General features: G+C 44.1%; 2 protein-coding genes across 4 annotated transcripts in view; one reads left to right on the top strand and one right to left on the bottom strand.

The window, feature by feature from the left end:
* Positions 1–5,466, bottom strand: part of pms2 (PMS1 homolog 2, mismatch repair system component) — a 39,356-nt gene extending 33,890 nt beyond the window's left edge. The window contains exons 1-2 of one of the 2 annotated variants that reach the window (XM_073060161.1): positions 5,347–5,466; positions 571–710 (exon numbers count right to left, since the gene is read on the bottom strand). In XM_073060161.1, coding sequence (XP_072916262.1) covers positions 571–710; positions 5,347–5,357 — 151 coding nt within the window. In that variant the 5' untranslated portion in view covers positions 5,358–5,466. The remainder of the gene's footprint in view (positions 1–570; positions 711–5,346) is intronic. The other variant, XM_073060162.1, reaches the window with a different exon arrangement.
* Positions 5,467–5,801: 335 nt separating this feature from the next.
* On the top strand, positions 5,802–19,013 carry aimp2 (aminoacyl tRNA synthetase complex interacting multifunctional protein 2). Of its 2 annotated transcripts, none has more exons than XM_073060158.1 (4): positions 5,802–5,976; positions 9,870–10,076; positions 15,465–15,696; positions 18,516–19,013. In XM_073060158.1, exons 1-4 carry the CDS (start codon positions 5,875–5,877, stop codon positions 18,896–18,898), a joined length of 924 nt encoding a protein of 307 aa, XP_072916259.1. In that variant the 5' UTR covers positions 5,802–5,874; the 3' UTR covers positions 18,899–19,013. The 2 variants fall into 2 exon arrangements, with proteins under 2 accessions (XP_072916259.1, XP_072916260.1); XM_073060159.1 differs by lacking the exon at positions 5,802–5,976 and adding an exon at positions 7,462–7,583.
* The last annotated feature ends 466 nt before the right edge of the window (positions 19,014–19,479 follow it).

Raw genomic sequence — 19,479 nt, 5'->3', positions numbered from 1 at the left:
CTCCTAAATACTCACAACTGTGTGCCTTGAGGAATTTCATTATATTAAACACAAGAGATTCTGCAGATGCTGGAAATCCAGAGCGACACACACAAAATCCCGAAGGAGCTTAGCAGATCAGGCAGCATCTATAAAGTGTCGATGTTTTAGGCCAAGTCCCTTTGTCAGGACCCTGCATTATATTAAACCTTTTTAAGTAACTACAAACCGTTGTCGGAATTTGCTACCAATCGTTAATGACATAGAACTAAAGTTCCAGGAGCCCTTATGAAATGAAAGTGAACACAGCAGCTTCTTTATCCCAAAATGATACAGGTGGTACCCACTGGCCTATTGTGCTCTCACCGATCCTCGGGGGGGTGGGGGGAGAAATACATAACAGTACACTGCTGAAAATAATGTTGTTTTAAATTGATGAGGGGTCTCGGCCCAAAACATTGACTGTTTATTCCTCTCTATAGATGCTGCCCGACCTGCTGAGTTCCTCCAGAATTTTTGCATGTTACTCTGGATTTCCAGCATCTGCAGAAGCTTGTGTTTATGAATGAAGCCAATCTTTTTTGTCCTTACCAATATTAGTGGCTCCAGCATCTATACTGTTTTCCACCAGCTCTTTTACAGCAGTGCAGAGGCTTAGCACAACTTGCCCTGAACAAATCTGGTGCACTGACTTCCCGTCAATTGCCTTGATTGCTCCTGCAGGCTCCAGGCTAAATCAAAGGAAACAAAGTATCATTGAAACAAATGCATAAAACTCATAGAAAGTATTGACATCAGTCATGATATAGTTAACAGACACAAAAAGAAACTTGGGTACAACAATTCTGTTCATGGGGATTCTGTTCAAGAGCCACAAGGTGATGTTGCAGTTCTATAAAACACTGGTTAGACCACACAGAGTACCGTATTCGGTGCTGGTCGTCTCATTATAGGAAGGATGTGGAAGCTTTAAGAGAGGATGATGAGGAGATTTATCAGGATGCTGCCTGGACTGGAAAGCATGTCCTATGAGGAAGGGCTAAGCGAACTAGGGTTTTCCTCTTTGCAAAGGAGGATGAGAGGTGATTGAAAGAGGTGTACAAGATGATAAGAGGCATTGATAAGAGTGGACAGCCGCAATCTTTCTCCCCAGGGCGGACATGGCTAATATGAGGGGGCATAACTTTAAGGTCATTGCCAAGAGCAATAGTAGAGACATTTAAGGGACTTTTATATAGTCACATAGATGCAAGGAAAATGGAGGGCACTTGGGAAGGAAGGGTTAGATTGATCTTGGAGAGTAGGTTTTCACAAATAAAACAAGGTGAGATACTTTATGCTTAAGAAAAATCATAACAACTGATTTATTGCACTCCATACACTGAACACACAGGGCAGTAACAGTACTTTATGTAATTACATCATCACATCAGACCAGCCTCTTAAAGTGAACCCCAACTGAATGTCGGTGGTTTCCACCAATTACATTACCCTACAGGAGTAGGTTTAAGGATCAACACATCATTGTGGGCTGAAGGGCCTGTACTGTTCTATGTAACAATGTTAAGCCAATAGTTGGTACCCAATTATATGTGCAAAGTTCCTGTTTGATTAAAGTACCACTAATTGGTCTCAACCAATCCAATCTCAATCAGAGCCCAAGGACATAGATTTTTCCTGTAGCCTAACTAAAGCAATCTAGAATCCTGTTGAGCCTCAGAGTGCAGCCTAAAGCACACATTCACTCAACCCAGTGTTATTAGACCTCCTGCCTTTTCCCAGTAACTATATATTATCATGGGCCATGAAGAGAATGGGGTTAAGTGAGAAAATAATTCCACCATGATGGAATGGCAGAGCAGACTTGAGCAGAATGGACTACTTCTGCTCTTGTGTGTGTCCTATGGTCTTTCCAGAGTTTGACTGCGAACTTGTATTGTCAGAGAGCATGTTGATGGTGTATCGTTGCCTTGCAGATGTTAACTCTATGGGCAGTCCTCTTGACTGCTTCAGTTAACAAATCAAGAGAGTGTACGTTATCTGCCTTCTGCATCTGGGTTTCCTTGTTTCTGGGGTGTGGTCACCAGAGACTGAATAGTTTCCCTTGAAGATCTGAAGATGGGCTCTGCTTTTACAGCATTCCTGGAGGCGAGGTACAACGTTGCAGTGACATGTATATTGGGGCAACCATACAGTCGGGCAATCCAATAATGGATTTAATCTAAATTGGTTCTGTTGTAGACTCAGTGAAGAGCACTGTGGTTTACCTACGTTTGTAGAACAAATACAAAAAGGGGTGAATTTCTGCGGGCAGCTGAATCAACACCTTCAAGATGCCGACACTTTCATCATTTGAAGGAAATCCTCAGACCCGGCACAAGATTCACAGCCAGCCAGGTAGCAGAGATCCTTGTCCTCCTACGTGGAGGAGTCTCGGGTAGAAGGCCATTTACTTGTAGCCGGTTACTTTTGGCAGGCCGACTTACCAGCGTAACTGACTCGAGACTCCCAAAAAAAAGGCACTATTAAAGAGATTTGGGTAGAGATTACGAAGCATATGTGGAAGCTACAGCAAGAAAACAGTTAAAATAGGTGCTGACAGAAAAGAGCACAGACACTTTGTACAGTTTTTTCTGTGTGTGGCAGTTCAGTAAAACAAAAGCCAAGATGAAAAGCAGATGAAGTGTGCAGACTTCTATGCTGAACACAGCCAATTTATTATTTTTTTCTTTTCTCTCTCTTTTTTTCCCTCTCTGTCCCTCTCACAATCACTCCTTGCCTGCTCTCCATCTCCCCTCCCCTTTTCTTTCTCCCTCGGCCTCCCGTCCCATGATCCTTTCCCTTCTCCACCTGTGTATCCCTTTTGCCAATCAACTTTCCAGCTCTTAGCATCATCCCTCTCCCTCCTGTCTTCTCCTATCATTTCCGATCTCCCCCTCCCCCTTTCAAATCTCTGACTATCTCTTCTTTCAGTTAGTCCTGATGAAGGGTCTCAGCCCGAAACGTTGACTGTACTTCTCCCTGTAGATGCTGCCTGGCCTGCTGCGTTCCACCAGCATGTTGTGTGTGTTGCCAGACTCTCCTTTGTACAGCCTTTCTGTTCAAGGCTGGAAACCAAGGTCACCAAAACAAGATAAAGAGTCAAAGCCACACATACACAAATTCCCAGGGGAATTCAGCAGCAGCTCAGGCAGCATCTATGGAGAAGAAAAAACAGTCAATGTTTTGGGCTGAGACCCTTCTTCAGTACTCAGAAGGAAGCGGGGGGAAGGGGTGTGGGAGATGCCTGAATTAAATGGTGGTGGGGGTGGGGAAGGGGAAAGAGGCTAGCTGGAAGGTGATAGGTGAAGCTAGGTAGGTGGCAAAAGTCAAGTGCTGGAGAAGAGAGAGGAGAGTGGACAACAGTAGAAAGGAAAGGAGAGGACATAGTGGGAAGTAATAGGTAGGTAAGAAGTGAAAGGTGTGGGGAATAGAGGAAGGGGAAGAATAAAGAATCAAATGAAGGATTCTAGAGAAACCCTTACAAATACAGTTATGTTACTAATTCTCAAGTATTATTGGCCTTTAACTCAGTTTTAATTGGTTAATAACATTTGAAATAAGTATTATGATTGGTCCTTAAAATATGCAAATAATAAGGTTCAGCAGTGCAAAAGTTTCTATTGGATCAAAATCTGTTTCTAACTAGTCAATTTCTGCATAAAAGTGGCACTTCTTTATTCAGACTTCAAAACAGTTTGGTGATAGGGATCATTCTGGTCTCTGTGCACAAGTAAATGAAGTGTGATTGAGGAATGAGCACAATTTTCAGAGTCCAGTTAATTGGTGACAACAGATAGTGACGAAAAATAGTGAAGGATATGCTCAAAATGAAGATTTCCAACATCCCCACAACTCCTGGGAAAAATTTATGGCCTATGAGTGCTCAGAGATTATCTTGCTTCTGGTAATTTTCTCCTCCCCTTCCATTCCCCACTCTTGGCTTCCCTCTTCTCTTCTCACCTGCCCACCATCTCCCCCTTATGTCCCCCCTCCTCCTCTTTTTCTCACGATCCACTCTCCTCTCCTATCACATTCCTTCTTCTTCAGCTCTTTACTTTTTCCAAGCATTTTGTGAGTGTTGTTCTGGATTCTGCACCTGCAGAGTGTCTGTAATACAATCCTGAAGAAGGATTTCAGCCCAAAACGTCCACTGTTTACTATTTTCCACAGATGCTGCCTGGACTGCTGAGTTCCTCCAGCATTTTGTGTGTGTTACTTTGATTTCCAGCATCTGCAGATTTTCTCATTTCTGCAGAAACTCTTGCATTTTGGGATGGTATCGAGAATTGAGTCCACAGAGACTTGTGAAAGCAACAGAAGGAACACACCACTTCTCAAACTACCTGGCTACCTGTCCCAGTCCCATCCGTGGTAGAATCTGCATTTCCCACATTGACCTCAAAACCAGAGTGGAAGCAGTCTTTCTCCATACCAAGGGACCTCCTGAGAAGCTGTCTGAAGTCAGAGTTGTATTGAGCCAGAGACTGGTATCAGAATAATGGACGGGGGGGGGGACTATATTGGCAGGGAAAGGGATGAACGTGGGGGGGGGGGGGGATTTGAACGTTTAAACATCGAGGCATTAATGCATGAAGTGCACCAGTTAATAAAGGGAACTTAGCAGGGGGCACACGATAGCAGAGTTGTGGAGAGAGGGAGGCTGGCCAAGGCCAGAGCCCACAACTGATCAGAGGCTGGTATGCTGCCAGTTTAACCAAAGCTGGTACGTCCATTTCACCCGCCCAAGGCAAATCCGGTTTCAGGCCGCCAATCTCATTCCGGGCATTTTCTCTTCTCCCTTCTTCCACTGGGCAGAGGGTACAAATAGCCTGAAAGTACGTAACCACCAAGCTCAAGGACAGCCGCTCCCCCACTGTTTTAACGGTGCGGAACTCTAGCATAATAAAATTGACCTTTGACCTCAATCTACCGCCTTAGAACATTGCAACGTATTATATGCATGCATTGCACTTTCTCCGTAACTTTATTCTGCATTTTGTCATTGTTTTCCCTTGTACTACCTCAATACATCATGGAATGATTTCATCGGTAGGAATAGTTTGCAAGGAACACGCACAAAATGCTGGCGGAACTCTGCAGGCCAGACAGCATCTATGGAAAAGACGTTTCAGGCTGAGACACTTCAGCAGGACTGGAGAAAATCTCCAGCATTTTGTGTGCGTTCTTTGGATTTCCAGCATCTGCAGATTTTCTCGTTTGTGTACAGTTTGCAAGTCTAGTTTTTCACTGCAACTCGGTACACGTGACAATAATAAACCAGTTCCCTCATGCTCATTCATTCATCGGCTCCTCTCTGGAACTCACCAGGCTTCCATCGCCACTGTGCCCAGAGCGAGATTCCGCCCGGGCCCGCCACCTAACGCCCGCGAACCCGGCGCCGCGCAGCCATCGCCCGCGCCTCAAACCACCGAACCGCCAACGAGCGGCGACCCCCGCTCCGCGAACTGCCCTCTGGGATCTGTAGTCCAGTGGAGCACTCCTCCCAGCGAAAACATGCGTTAACCCCGCTTCTTCGAACTACAACTACGATGCCAAACCGCGCAAAGACTGGCCACCCGTTATTTACTTTTTTCATTAACAATAAAAATATTTTTGATAGAAATTCGCGAATGAAATAGTAATATTTGTTTACTTAATTCAAATTGTTCCTCTATTTTATGTTGGCCTTGACTTTTATGTTTGACAGCTCTCTGATCCAAACAGAAATCAAAGGTGGCGATGACCGACCAATAGAGTGAGTGGAGGGGCGGGATGAGGGGGCCGCTAGGGTTTGCGGGAGGTTTTCATGGTGTGCGGACTGGCGAGTGCGGCCCCGATTCCACAGCAGTGCCGATGTACAAGCTGAAGTCTTATCATCAGGGCGATGGCGTCGTGGAGCTGCCCACCTGTATGTACAAGCTGTCCAGTTATCACAGGTCCACCGTGGAAACTCAGGTGAGAGGCTTGGAGGTCGAGGAGGGTTGGTCGGGCAGGCTTGCGCCGGTACAGGCCACCTGGCAGACCGGTCTCCCCTCACCGAACCGGCCCGCTGAGGTAACGCCTGAATACTGAAAGGGAACAATTTTACAGAGCTTTCCGAAGATGCTGGAAATACAAGTAACACACACACAAAATGCTGGAGGAACTCAGCAGGCCAGGCAGCATCTATGGAAAAGAGTACAGTCGGCGTTTCGGGCCGAGACCCTTCGGCAGGGCTGGGGGGGGGGAAAGGCTGATTTAAGAGGAGGGGGAGAGAGAGAAACACCAGGTGACAGGTGAAACCTGAAGGGAGAGGGATGAAGTAAAGAGCTGGGAACTTGATTGGTGAAAGAGATACAGGGCTGGAGAAGGGGGGAGTTTGATAGAAGAGGACAGAAGGCCATGGAAGATAAAGGGGGAGGAGCGGCGGAGGGAGGTGATGGGCGGGCAAGGAGATATGAGGGAGAAGGGGTTGGAGGAGAATGGTGAAAGAGAGGGGGTAGGGACATTACTGGAAGTTCGAGAAATCAGTGTTCCTGCCATCAGATGGGAGGCTGCCCAGACGGATTATAAGGTGTTCCGAAATGGGAGTGGCTGGATTCATTCTGATTCTGTGGTCGATTGTGAATAGCGGCCACCTTTGCTGAAACCCTTTGGGGTTTATCATCACTGAATTTTATGACGGAAATCTGTTCTTTTGCAGTGCGAAGACATTAAAAAACTATTATAAAAGAAAATAAACAGTGCTTCAGATGAACAATGTGGGTGTTCATAGGTTTAGAAATCTGATGGAAGGGAAGAAGCTGTTTAGGTTCCTGTACCACCCCCCCAATAGCGCGAAAAGGGCACGTCCCAGATACTTAAAGTCTTTAATGATGAGTGTTGCCTTCTTGAGACACTACCTCTTGAATATTTCCTCAGTGTCGAGGAAGGTTGTGCCCATCAACGAAATGACTGAGTCTACATTCTCTTGCAATCTTATGCATTGGAGCCTCCACGTCAGGTTGTGATTCAACTCGCACCTAGATGCCGAAGCTGATACTCCTATTCAATTCTGCGAGTGTTTCTGACAAGAATCCCTGCTTCAGTCTGCTGTCCCCTAAGTTGACATAAAATCCCAGAGGAGATTTAAAGAAGTATTTACAAATTTAAATAGTTAATTTCTTTTTAAACCGCATGTACACATGCACAGAGTATGTAAACACGAATGGTGTTGGTACATTGCAACATTTGTGCACTGAATTAGCACGTTATGGTGATAGGGTGATCTCTCTGGTAAGCACACCAGGAGGTATTGCAGTCTTCAAAGCTCCACCTCTTCCTCCCCTTCCTGGTGCAACCTGTCAGTCCCTCCCAATCCACCAATCACCTTGGACTACTCTCCTATAACCTCTCCTCCTCACACTCAATCCTGATTGGGGTTTTGACGGCCCCTTTTCTCCCATAGATGCTGCTCAACCAGCTGAGTTTCTCCAGCAGAAATGCTGTTGATCCAGATTGCATCATCGGCAGCCTCTTGTGTGTCTACAGCTCTTTTGCCCACATCATACCTTGCATGCATCACATAAGCAGTGGAAATGGAGGTAAGTAATGTATAGGGTCAGGATTTGAAATGGAATGTTAGAGGGTCAATTTTAAAGACATTACATCAAAATGCACAGTGTATCTGAAATAGCCATAAATGGGTATGATTTATTTGCTGTTACAGAAACATGATTATCAAAGGTGGGGACTAAATATTCGAGGGTATTTGACATTTAGGAAAGATGCACAGTAGGAATAGGAGGTGGGGTGATCTGTTAAGGAGGCATGATGTTGATACAGTAATTGAGAAAGGACCTTGCTCAGCAAATTGTGATACAGAATTGGGATCAGTTGGCATGGAGCAAAGAAGCAGCTGGGGATGCCGCGGTAGTGTAGCAGTTAGCGTGACACTATTACAACTCCGGGCGTCGGAGTTAGGAGTTGAATTCCAGCCTTCTCTAAGAAAGTTTGTACATTCTTCCCGTGTGCATTTCCTCCAGGTGTTCTGATTTCTTCCCACAGTCCAAAGATGTTCCAGTTAGTAGGTTAAGTTGTTCTGTGATTAAGCTAGGGTTAAATAGGTGGGTTGCTGGACGGCATCTCGTTGGGCCAGAAGGACCGGTTCTCCCATTCTGTCTCTACATAAAAATAAATGGAAAAAAAAAACATTGGTTGCTGTTGTTTTTAGGCCTTCAAATAGTTACAGAGATGTAGGGGAAGTTATAAATGAGGAAATGTGGTTGTCCATCGTGTCCGATGACAGGAAGCCTGTGAGGGAGAGTTTTTAAAGTGGAAAAGCCGTTGCACTGGGGCAGTTCCACCCTCTCGACCTCAGAAGTCCGGATCCATAGTATGAACAAGCGTCACAAACTGAGCTGACTTCATATGCTAGGACAGGCCCCTAATCACCCCCCCCTGGCTACCCTCACCTGGTTTAGCCCTCCTGTCAAAGCGGTGTACCAGGATCTATAGAGTGTCCAGGGAGGGGTAGCACCTCTGGCGAAGGTTTGACATTGACAGTGGATGGGCATTGTCCTGCACTTACAGAGTTAATAGGGATTCTAGCAAACAATGTACATTTTTAAAGCACAAAGACACTAGGTCCAATTGCAGAGGAAATTTAAAATTAAGACCTACGGAAAAGGCTTACAATTGCCAGTAAGTCAAAAAGCCAGAGGACTGGGAGAATTAGAATTTAGCAAAGGATGATTCAGAAATAGACCAGGAGAAATAGAAAGTGAAAGTAATCTGGAAATATGCAATGAAAACTGAAAGTAAGGAAAGGACTAAAGCACATTTGCAACCCTAACAGATAGATGCAGATGCTGTTATAACGAGGAATAAAAAATTGGCAGAGGAATTCTACAAATACTTTGGTGTCTGTCTTTACATCGGGCAAAAAGCTTCCCAGAAATGCCAAGATACTAAGACTGACTGCAAGCAAGAAAATAGAAGAAATTTAGATTACATAGAAATACTCCTGCAGAAATATTTCTCATTAAGGAAGGAGAAAGGCAGTACAGAACCACTGAACTGTTCACCTGAAGTCAATTGTTGGAGAAGATCCTGGAATCTTTTTTTTAAAAAAAGGATGTGATATTGACTAGGGTTAGTGAATTGTGGGCATGCCTCGTTGGTTGTTGAAACAAATCAATGCTTTTCATTATATATTTCAATGTACATGTCACAAATAAAGCTAATCTTAAGATCTTCTCTTAGAATGCTAGGAATTGGGCCGGGGGGGAACATGTGGGATTAATTGCAGTTTGGAACAAGATAAAAACAGATTAAACTGAAGTTGATGTTGGCAGTTGAAACCTTGCAATTCTTTCCCCATCCCTCACAGGTGCTGCTCAATCTGCTGACTTCTTCCAGTAGATTATTTATCATTTGGAATAAACAGGTTCATCTCAGAGCATCTTCCCCTTCCTTTCCAGGGCTGAAGAAAGGTCTTGTCCTGAAATGTCAACAGTTTATTCCTGCATAGATACTGCCTGACCTGCTGAGATCCTCTAGCATTTTGTATGTATTGCTTTGGATTTCCAGAATCTCTTGTTTTTAAGAGCTTGCATTTATTTTCCATCTTTCATAGGCAGTACTTTTCTCAACCAATTTTGGAATCCTAGGCATTGACAAGATATTAAAAAATGTATAGCTAATTAGCATATAGAAAATTCCAGCAGGCAGCAGTGCAACTAATGCACAACCTTCCAGCTCACAATGCTGTGCTCAACTTTTAATCTACTCCAAACATTCCCTCCTAGATGGCCCTCCATTTTTATTTCATCCAAATGTCTCTAAGAGTTCTTTAAATGTCCCTAATGTTTTTCTTGCTTGGTTTTCAGAATGGAGCTGAAACTTCAGAACTCCTGAATTTGGAATCAAGACAGACAGAGATGCTGAATCGTTTGTACGAGTTGAAGGCTGTCGTCGATGGTCTCTCAAAGACTGTTCTCACTCCAGATGCTGACCTGGACGTGGCAGAAATTAACCATGCCTGCTCTGGGCCAACAGTTCGGACTGCAGTTAACTTAGATTTGATACTGGGAAAGGTAGGTTTGAAACTTAACCACACACTCACTTATCAAGAGTCAAGTTAAGGATGGCGGCACAAGTGAGTGTAGTTGCTGAAATATGGAACAGGGAACAATTTTCTAGAGGAGCTGAGCAACATTGGGGTGGGGAGGGATGGGGGCGGAAGACTTGTCAACGTTTTGGATCAAAACCTGGCACCTGAAACCTGAAAGTCCTGATCAAGTTCAGTATAATTGTCATTCAACCATACTTGTGACTATTACTGAACGAGCCAGTGTTTGTCCAGACCCAGAGTGCAAAACATAGTACCAACAGTCACACATAGCACATAATTACAATAGCAGAATGGTGCACGGGATGTTGTATTGGAGCCATATTTCTGCCAGAACAGCCACTGCTGTTCCTCCTCGCGCATAAATGCAGTTGCAGATGAGTGCAGTCCAGCTTGTCTTTCACCGAGCAAGCACTGGAGAGCAGCCTCAATGGGAGGGGCCAGCCCCTAACCCAGCATGGACTCCAGCGTGCTGCCTCTCACACTGCCTCCTCCCCTGGACTGCCGCAACAGTTGTCGCCTCAGCATGAAGGCTTGATTGATACAAACCCGAGGTCGTGCAGCTCCCCTACCGTTGGTCTCCCCAATGAACAATTAACCAGATTCACAGTATTCTACATTATCCATGTCCTTCAGGGTCTTGCGATCACAAGAAAAACATCCAAGACATGCTCCATTTGTTGGTCTGCACACCACCTCTGATGCCTTCTTCCCTGAGTGGCTGTAGCAGGCAGCAATGTGGAACGTAGCTTCATCGCTATCCAGCAACTCACTTGTGGGGTAGACCGGTAATAGTTGATGTTCTTAATATTTAGTAGTGTCTGCCAATTGTAAAAACAAGACATAGAGGTTGCTACGACCAAGTGCACAGAAGCCATATTGATAGACCATATTGATGAAGCGTCTTGGCCTGAAATGTCAAACCCTTTATTCCTTTCCATAGGCTGCCTGACTTACTGAGTTCCTCCAGCTTTTTGTGTGTGGTACTCTGGATTTCCAACACCTTTTGTATTTTGTACTGGGTTGGCAGCTGGCCTCTCCCATTGGTGCTGCCCTCTGGTGTTCACTCAGTGCAAGAACAAGCTGGACCGGGAAAACACGGGGACGTGCTTTTTGGAAATTGCAACTATTTGTGCAGTGTGTTGTGTGCAATGTGCTTTGCACTTTGGCCCAGGGAGTAATTCAGGGTGTTCACTCTCAGCCTCTACCAAGGAGGCACTCTGAACCTGTACCATATCCAACAGCACAAGGCATTTCTGAGGACATTGATTTATGGTATGATGACACTGATGATAAAAGGTCGAAATGCTGCATTGGAGAACGTAAGGACATGAAAGGAAAAATATAACGTTACATTGCCCACAGTAAGCAAAGGTGTGAACAAAACGGGATCACAAACTTATGCTAAAGGAAGCAGCTGTCACTACTGTAAAAAGACATTTGGCTGTATTCATGTATGGGTGAATGATAATTAAACTTGAATTTGAATTATGTTGCCTTTGTACAAGTCATTGGTGAGGCTGCACTTGGGGTACTGTATACAGCTTTGGTCACCCTGTTGTGAGGAAGATGTGGTTAAAATGGAAAGAGTGCAGAAACGACTTAGAAGGATATTGTGAGGACTAAGGGGCCTTCGTTATAAGAAGAAGTCGGCTAGGCTGGATCTTTATTCCTTGGAGAACGAAGGGGGAGCTTATAGAATATTTTAAATTCTTTAGGATATGGCTGAGGTCACCTGTCTTATAAAGACACTGCCCAGAAGAAGGCAATGGCAAACCACTTCTGTGGAAAAACTTGCCAAGAACATTCATGGTCATGAGACCATGATCGTCTATGTCATTCGACACACCGCTTGATTATGATAGAACACACTGCTGGGAGTGAAGGTTGAGGCTGATGCATCTTGGGCATCAGAAACTTGAAGACAGGTATGGGCCAGAACGTGGCGGCCAGTTCCAGGCCCAGAGTATATCGATGTGATGGGGTCCAGGTCCTAGTGTGAAGGATGATCTGGTGCTTGGACAATTTAAATGTCGGGCTGGATGGATTGAAAAAATCAAGTGTTGGGACCAAAGGCGGGGGTCAAGTTGGTTCTGCTCGCTGCTCTGCAATATTTACTCTGTTCTCCTTGGCACTGAGGCTGTGTCCTGCTTTGGACTTCATGTCTGTGAGCTTCGCGATGTTTTGCCCCGCTTTGTGTTGAACTAAGGGTGAGGCTGTGTGCCGGCTCTGGCTGCTCCAGGTTTCGTGTCTATGGGCTCCATTTAGTCATGAATGTTGTTTCTTGTTTTTATTGTTTGCACGATTTGTGTTTTTCTCTCTCTCTCTCTCTCTCTCTCTGTTGGGTCTTTTTTTTAAATGGATTCTTCTGGGTTTCCTGTTTGGCGGCTGCCTGTAAGGAGACAAATTTCGGGGTTGTATAATTTATACATATTTTGATAATAAATGTACTTTGAACAGATGGAAGAAAAATGGAAGGTTATGGGCCATTTGGGGGAAAGGTTTAAATTGAGCATGGTATGGGTTAAAAGGTTGACTCAACATTGTGGGCCAAAAGGCCTGTACTTTTTTATACTGTTCTTTAAAAGTTCACATAGCAAGCAATCCTACAAACTACTTCTAAGTTCAAATCTATATTTGAAGGCTTTTTGTATTAATCAGATTACCAAGGAAGAGTATAGCATCTCCTGATACGATTCTACTTTACACTATTGCAGCTTTCCAAGTCTTCAAATAATACTGCCAGCTTAGTTCTGCCAGTGGAATCTGCATATTAGCCACCCCCTTTATTTTTACACAAGTTATAAAATTAGCCCTTGTAATTATAGTTTTTATTTGGAAATACAACATGGAACAGGCCGTTTTGGCCCAACGTGTCTCTCCGCTTTTCAACCCACCGATTTAACCCTAACCCAATCATGAGACAATTTACAATGACCAATTAACCTACCAACTAGTATGTCTTTGAAATGTGGGAGGGAACTGGAGCATCCGGAGGAAACCCACACGCTTATGGGACGAATGTACAAACTCCACCAGAATTGATCTCTGTATTCTGACAATCTGAGCTGTAAAAGCATTGCACTAACCACTACACTACTGCGGCACCCTATCAAAACAGATTTTCTAAAATTACTACTCAGGTCACTTCTTTAGTAGGTTTTACTTTTGTTGCTACAGGTACTTGAAGAATTTTCTGTACCTGTAATGTGTGTTTATGGAACCATTAAATCCAGGAAAACGGGTTTTTTTAAATTATAGTTAGGTGAGGCCAATCATAAACTAGAAGAACAGCACTTCCTGCTCCAGTTGGAAAGGTTGCTGGGTTTAATAGCAGTTATTGTACAATCCAATGGAATGAGCATTGAATTTTCCATTTCTGTATAGCCTGCATCCCCTAGTGTTACTTTCTCTCTCTGCTCAATCCCGTCAGGTTCTCTCACTGCCCTACACACACCTTCTCTCATAACTAATTCTAAATGCCCATCCTCTCTCAGCTTCCTTATCAGAGTCCAGCACCTTCCGCCTCTTCAAGTTCCAGTTTATTGTCATTAAACCATGTACATGTATGTAGTTGAACAAAACATTGTTCCTCTGGGGCTAAGGTGTAAAACACAGTACATATAGTCACACATAGCACATAACAAACACTTGTATAAATATGTGAAACTGCAGCAATAAAAGGTGTAAGGTAAGAGTGTCTCAGTGAGTTGGGGAGTGGGGAACGGCAGGGCATTCGGACAGGGTGTTCATGTGTGCTGGATGGTAGCAGGCTCTTGTCTCTCTATGTCACTTTTCAGCCTCTGTCTTTCCCTTCTATACCCCTCCACCCCCAAACCTGGCTCCATTTGTTCCTTTATCCGTTCATAGATAGCACCCAGCAGCCACTGCTGTGTTACCGCTCTCCCCACCTGACTTCGTCTGCATATCAACCCCCTTCCTCACCTATCCCCTACCATCCCTGTCAACACTTCCCTCACCTTTCTTCATACTGGCTTTTCCTCTTCTACTCCCTCAGACCTGCGGTGTTCCTCCAACGTTTTGTTCCACATTCCTGCATTTGTAGTCTCTTGTCTCTTCTAATTACGGCAGCGTAGCAGTTTGTGTAACACTTTACAGCAATCAGGGTTCAATTCCTGTGAAGAGTTTGTACCCTCTCCCATGGGTTTCCTGGGGTGTTTTGGTTTCCTCCCACCTTCCACACATACAGGTCAGGGTTAGTAAGTTGTGGATGTGCTGTGTTGATGCTGGAAGCATGGCGATACTTGCGGGCTGCCCCCATTACATCCTCGGACTGCGTTGGTTGTTGACGCAAGCTACACATTTCAGTGCTAATTTTTACATCTTTGCTGTTGACTTTTAATTATATTCAGTTTTTAAATGGTGCTTTGAATTGTATTTAGAATTTGAGATTTGTTCCTGTTCTTAGGTTTATATCTACTTTACTTTGCTAAGTCCCAGGCAGTCCGTAGCCAAAGAAGTACATGAAATAATTTTAAAGTATTTCAGGGTATTTGGAAAAGGCACAACAGTAATGTGACAATAAAACTAATCTCTTCTGTCAGTTAAACTTTCATGAGTCACAAAAAAGTACAATTCTGACTGAGTACATACAAAACACTGGAGGAACTTCAGCAGGTCAGACAGCATCTAGAGTCGATGTTTCGGGTTGAGACTGTTCATTAGGACTGGAAAGGAAAGGGAGTAAGCCAGATTAAGGTGGCAGGGGGAAGCGGCAAGAGTACAAGCTGGAGATGATAGGTGAAGCCAGGTGAGGGGGAATGTGGGTGGGTGGGGTGAAGTGAGAAGCTGGGTGGAAGAGGTAAAGGGTTGAAGAAGGAACGTGGTAGGAGAAGACAGTGGGCCATGAGAGAAAGGGAAGGAGGAGGGGCAGCAGAGGGAGGTGATGGGCAGGCAAGGAGAAGAGAAGGGGTAAGAGAGGAACCAGAGTGGGGAATGGAAATAGAGAGAAGGTAGAGGCGGGAGATTACTGGAAGTTAGAGAAAGCAATATTCATGCCATCAGGTTGGAGGCTACCTAGACAAAATAAAAGGTGTTACTTCTCCAGCCTAAGAATGGCCCCATTGTGGCAGTAGAAGAGGTCATGGACCAACACATCAGAATAGGGATGGGGAGTGTAATTAAACTGGTTGGCCACTGGGAAATCCTGCATGATGTAGACAGAGTTTAATTATCACTGAAGCTCTCTGGATCTTTACAGTGAAGCTATTTCAAAGTATATGGGGTGAAGATGAAGGGAAGAAGGTTGTGATGGAGTGTGGATAAATGCCTTGCCTGCTTCCTGTGCTGTGCATTGGCACCATATTACACTCATAATTGTTCTTAATTTTAGAACTCTGGTGCCCTCAGAGACATCGTCATCAATGCCAACCCCTCCCAAGTACCACTGTCACTGTTGGTCCTACACAACTTGCTGTCTGAGCAATACAGGGTGCTGCCTTCAGTGCACGTGCACTCCTCCGTGCAAAACGTTCCCTCCCAGCTCTGGAACTGTTTGGGAAAGGAAAGCATTTGTCGATCCCGGCAGGAATATCAGCTGGGCTTCACCCTTGTCTGGAAGGATGGTAAGTCGGGAAAAAATAATACGAGCATTTGCAAAGGTTTCTTGATTGAATTGTTGAAGTTTACTGTTTGGAAGCAATTTTGCAGATAAAACCAGCTCATTTCCTTCCATCAAGGATTACAGGGCAAAATATTATAATTTCTAGACTAAAAGCTAAAAATCAGAATCGGGTTTAATATCACAGGCATATGTCATATTGTTTATGGCAGCAGAACATTGCAATAGATAATATTAAAAACTATCCATTATAATAAATATGTCTTTAAAAATGAAATTAAATAAGCAGTGCGAAAAAGGGAAATATCAGATAAATAGTCCTCTTGGATCCCTAAATTTGCAAGCAGTTAGTTAAATGCACTCTATAAATCTGTGTCGGGGGAAATTTAGACTTTAAAGTGGGCTGTAGGCTGAGTGTTTCAAGGCTGGGACCTGAAGGGAAATTAGACATTACAGAGATTGAGCTGGAAAGACTTGGAATCAGGTTTATTATCACAGATTTATGATGTGAAATTTGTTTTGTGACAACAGTACAGTGCAAATAAAAAAGGAATAATGCAGGTAGCCATGGCACCCGCCTGGGACCCAGTAATACCTGCCTTTTGTTGGCTACGTGGAACAGTCCACGTTTCAATCGTTCCCCAGTAATGCTGCCAAGTCTTTCGGTGTTAGATTGACGACTCCATTGCCACTGCTTCATGCACCCATGCTGAACTCATCAATTTCATCGACTTTGCCTCCATCTTCTACCCTGTCCTTAAATTCACTTGGTCCGTTTCTGACACCTCTCCTCTTCCTTGATCTCGCTGTCTCCATCTGTGGAGAGAAAAACCAACATCTTTGATGAACTTACCAATTCCCACAGCTACCTTGACTATACCTCTTCCCACCATGTCTCCTGTTTAAAAAAGAATGCTGTTTCATTTTTTCCATTCCTTTGTCTCCGTTATATCTGTTCTCAGGATGAGGTTTTCCTTGCCAGGGCATCATCTCCTCCTTCAAAGAACGGGTTTCCCTTCCTCCACTCACCTGCATCTCCTCCAGTTCCCAGACATCCATGCTCAGCCCATCTTCCCGCCACCCTAACATAGATAGAGGTCCTGTTGTCCTTCCCTACCCAATAAAGTGGCTAATGAGTGTATATAATAAATTAAATTAAATAAATAGTGCAAAAAAAGAGCAAAAACAGTGAGGTAGTGTTCATGGGTTGGTTTATTGTCCATTCATTGTCTAACTCTGTGTAGATTCAGTGGGACAGAGTATTTCCCATGCCCAATGTTGGGTTTCAGTAGCCACAAAGTAACAGTTGGAAACTAAATTATGTATAGGTTTTATTTCCTAAAGAGTGGTTCTCATTTTAGATAATCCATGATTTCATAACCCCAGAATGATCCCTGACAGTCTCCAGCAGTTTGCAAGCACGTGGACATACAAGTTAAAGAGCGTGGCACGTCACTTGGTCCCTCGTGCCAGTTCCACCATGTAGCTGGTTTTAACCTCAGCTCTGCAGTTGTGTCTGCTCGTACTCATCTCTCACTCCTTGGCTTATCAAAAGCCTGCCCTAACAGTGTTCAAATAGTCTGCTTTCATTGTCCTTTGAGGAACAACTTCTTACTTTAAAACAATAACCCCTTTTGTTAATTATTTTTTATCATTTAGAGATACAGCAGGGTAACAGCTCTTACGGCCAAACAAGCCTGTGCTGTCCCATTATACCCATGTGACCAATTAATCTACTAACCCGTACATCTTTAGGATGTGGGAGGAGACCAGAGTGCCTGGGGGAAACCCATTCACAGAGAGAGCATAGGCAGTGGTGGAATTGAACCTGGGTCGCTGGTGCTGTAATAGAGATATGCTAACCACTATACTACTATGCCACCCAAACTGTTGTTGGATTTTTCTGCAAGAAGAAACGTCCCCATGCCCACCCTGTTGAAACTCCTCGGGATTTTATGTATTTCAGTTAAGCCGAGCGTTTCCAACCTTCCTTCATTCAACTCATCCATTCAGAGTTCAAAGTATGAATACTATATACAACCTGGAAATTTGTCTCTGTACAGGCAGTTAAAAAACAAAGAAACCCAACAGAACTCATTAAAAAAGATCGTCAATCACCCATTGTGCAGGGGGGAGAGAAACAAATCACTCAAACAATAAAAATAAGCAAATAACACCCAGAAATTAAAAGCAGCAGAATTTCTTCCCTGCCAGTCCCCCAATGTAGACTGGTATACATTTGCCCTCCTTCCTCTTCCTAAAGTCAATGTTCAGGTCTTTTGTTTTGCTAGTGTTGAGCGGAAGATGGTTGTCGTGTCAACCAAGTGTTGTATCTCATTCCTATACATTGACCAGCTGTTAGTTCATCCACTGGATAACAACGTAGAGATTTTGGATTATGTCAATTTGCGAGTGGAGGATAATTAACCCAGTTGTGTTTGCTGTTTTCATTACTGGACATTCCATCCCACTAGAAACTGCTAATTTGATCTGGTCCACACCTTCACTACCTTCGTCCAGTTCCATTCACCTTTATTAGGGTAGGGGTTTCATTTTTTATTATTAGTTCTGAGCATTGGGGTGTGGGGATGGGCATTGTTTAGCGTTGTAGATCTTTTAAGGTCGGGTGTGAGTGTGGGATTGAAGGGAGAGTGCAGTTCTACCTGTAGAGGTTTTCTGAGGGCTTAAGGGGAGATTTGTTGAGGCTGGAAGGTGTTGGTTAGAACTGTAATTGTTAGTTAGGATTGGGTTAAGGTGTGAGGGCAGTGTAGTCTGAGGGTCATCATCGGCCGCACATGACAGCTCTTATTTTTGTTTTGACAGTCCCCAAACCTCAGATGAAGTTCAGCATCCAAAGCATGTGCTGCATCGAAGGCGAGGGAAATGTCGCTCGCTTCCTCTTCGCATTACTGGGTCATGAGTATGATGCAGTGACCTCCACGCAGATCGACAGCTGGGTAGACATCGCCATCTTCCAACTGAGGAAAGGAAGCAGCAAGGAGAAGGCAGCAGTCCTGCGCTACATGAACTCTGCCCTTGACAAGAGCCCCTGGGTGGTGGGAACCGACCTGACACTGGCTGATGTGGTGCTGTACTGTGCCTTACTGGAGATAGGGTTTGCAGGTATCCCTGCTAATGTCCAGAGATGGGTGAAGTCATGTGAGAATCTGTCATGCTTTAATCTGGCACTGAAACCATTGAAGTAAATGTCATGGGTTATAAGGAAACTATCCTCTAATCCTTGTGGCATTCAAAATTAGCTCTTAATATTTACTGAAGGATATACCTATTTAAACTATGTAATAAATATTTTTAAAGGCACTTCTTGACTGAAGTTTCAATTTGCTTGTATTTTCTTACAAAACAGGAGGAAGCCAGTTGGCCCGTTGAATCTATAGTAGCTCCTGCAGCAATCCTGTTAGTTCCATTCTCTCCCCCCCCCCCCCCTTTCCTCTAGTCTCTATTTTACATGCTTGCAGTTCCTCCTAAAATCTCCTGCCACCTCTCTACACCAAGGGCAATAATTCAGAATCTGATATGTTGTTAAATTTGTTGTTTTGCAGCGGCAGTCTGTGCAATACATAAAGAATACACACAAAATGCTGGAGGAACTCAGCAGATCAGGCAGCATATATGGAATAGAGTCAAAGTTTCAGGCAGAGCCCCCTCATCAGAACTATAATTTACAATTAGAAATATATTTTAAAAATACGTAGTGCAAAAGGAGGGCATGGGTTCATTGGCCATCTAGAAATCTGATGGTGGAAGGGAAGAAGCTGTTCCAAAA

This window comes from Hemitrygon akajei, chromosome 11, assembly GCF_048418815.1.
Source record: "Hemitrygon akajei chromosome 11, sHemAka1.3, whole genome shotgun sequence".
NCBI lineage: Eukaryota > Metazoa > Chordata > Chondrichthyes > Myliobatiformes > Dasyatidae > Hemitrygon > Hemitrygon akajei.
The sequence above is the reverse complement of the archived record's forward strand: the minus strand, read 5'-3'. Positions and strand labels throughout refer to the sequence as shown.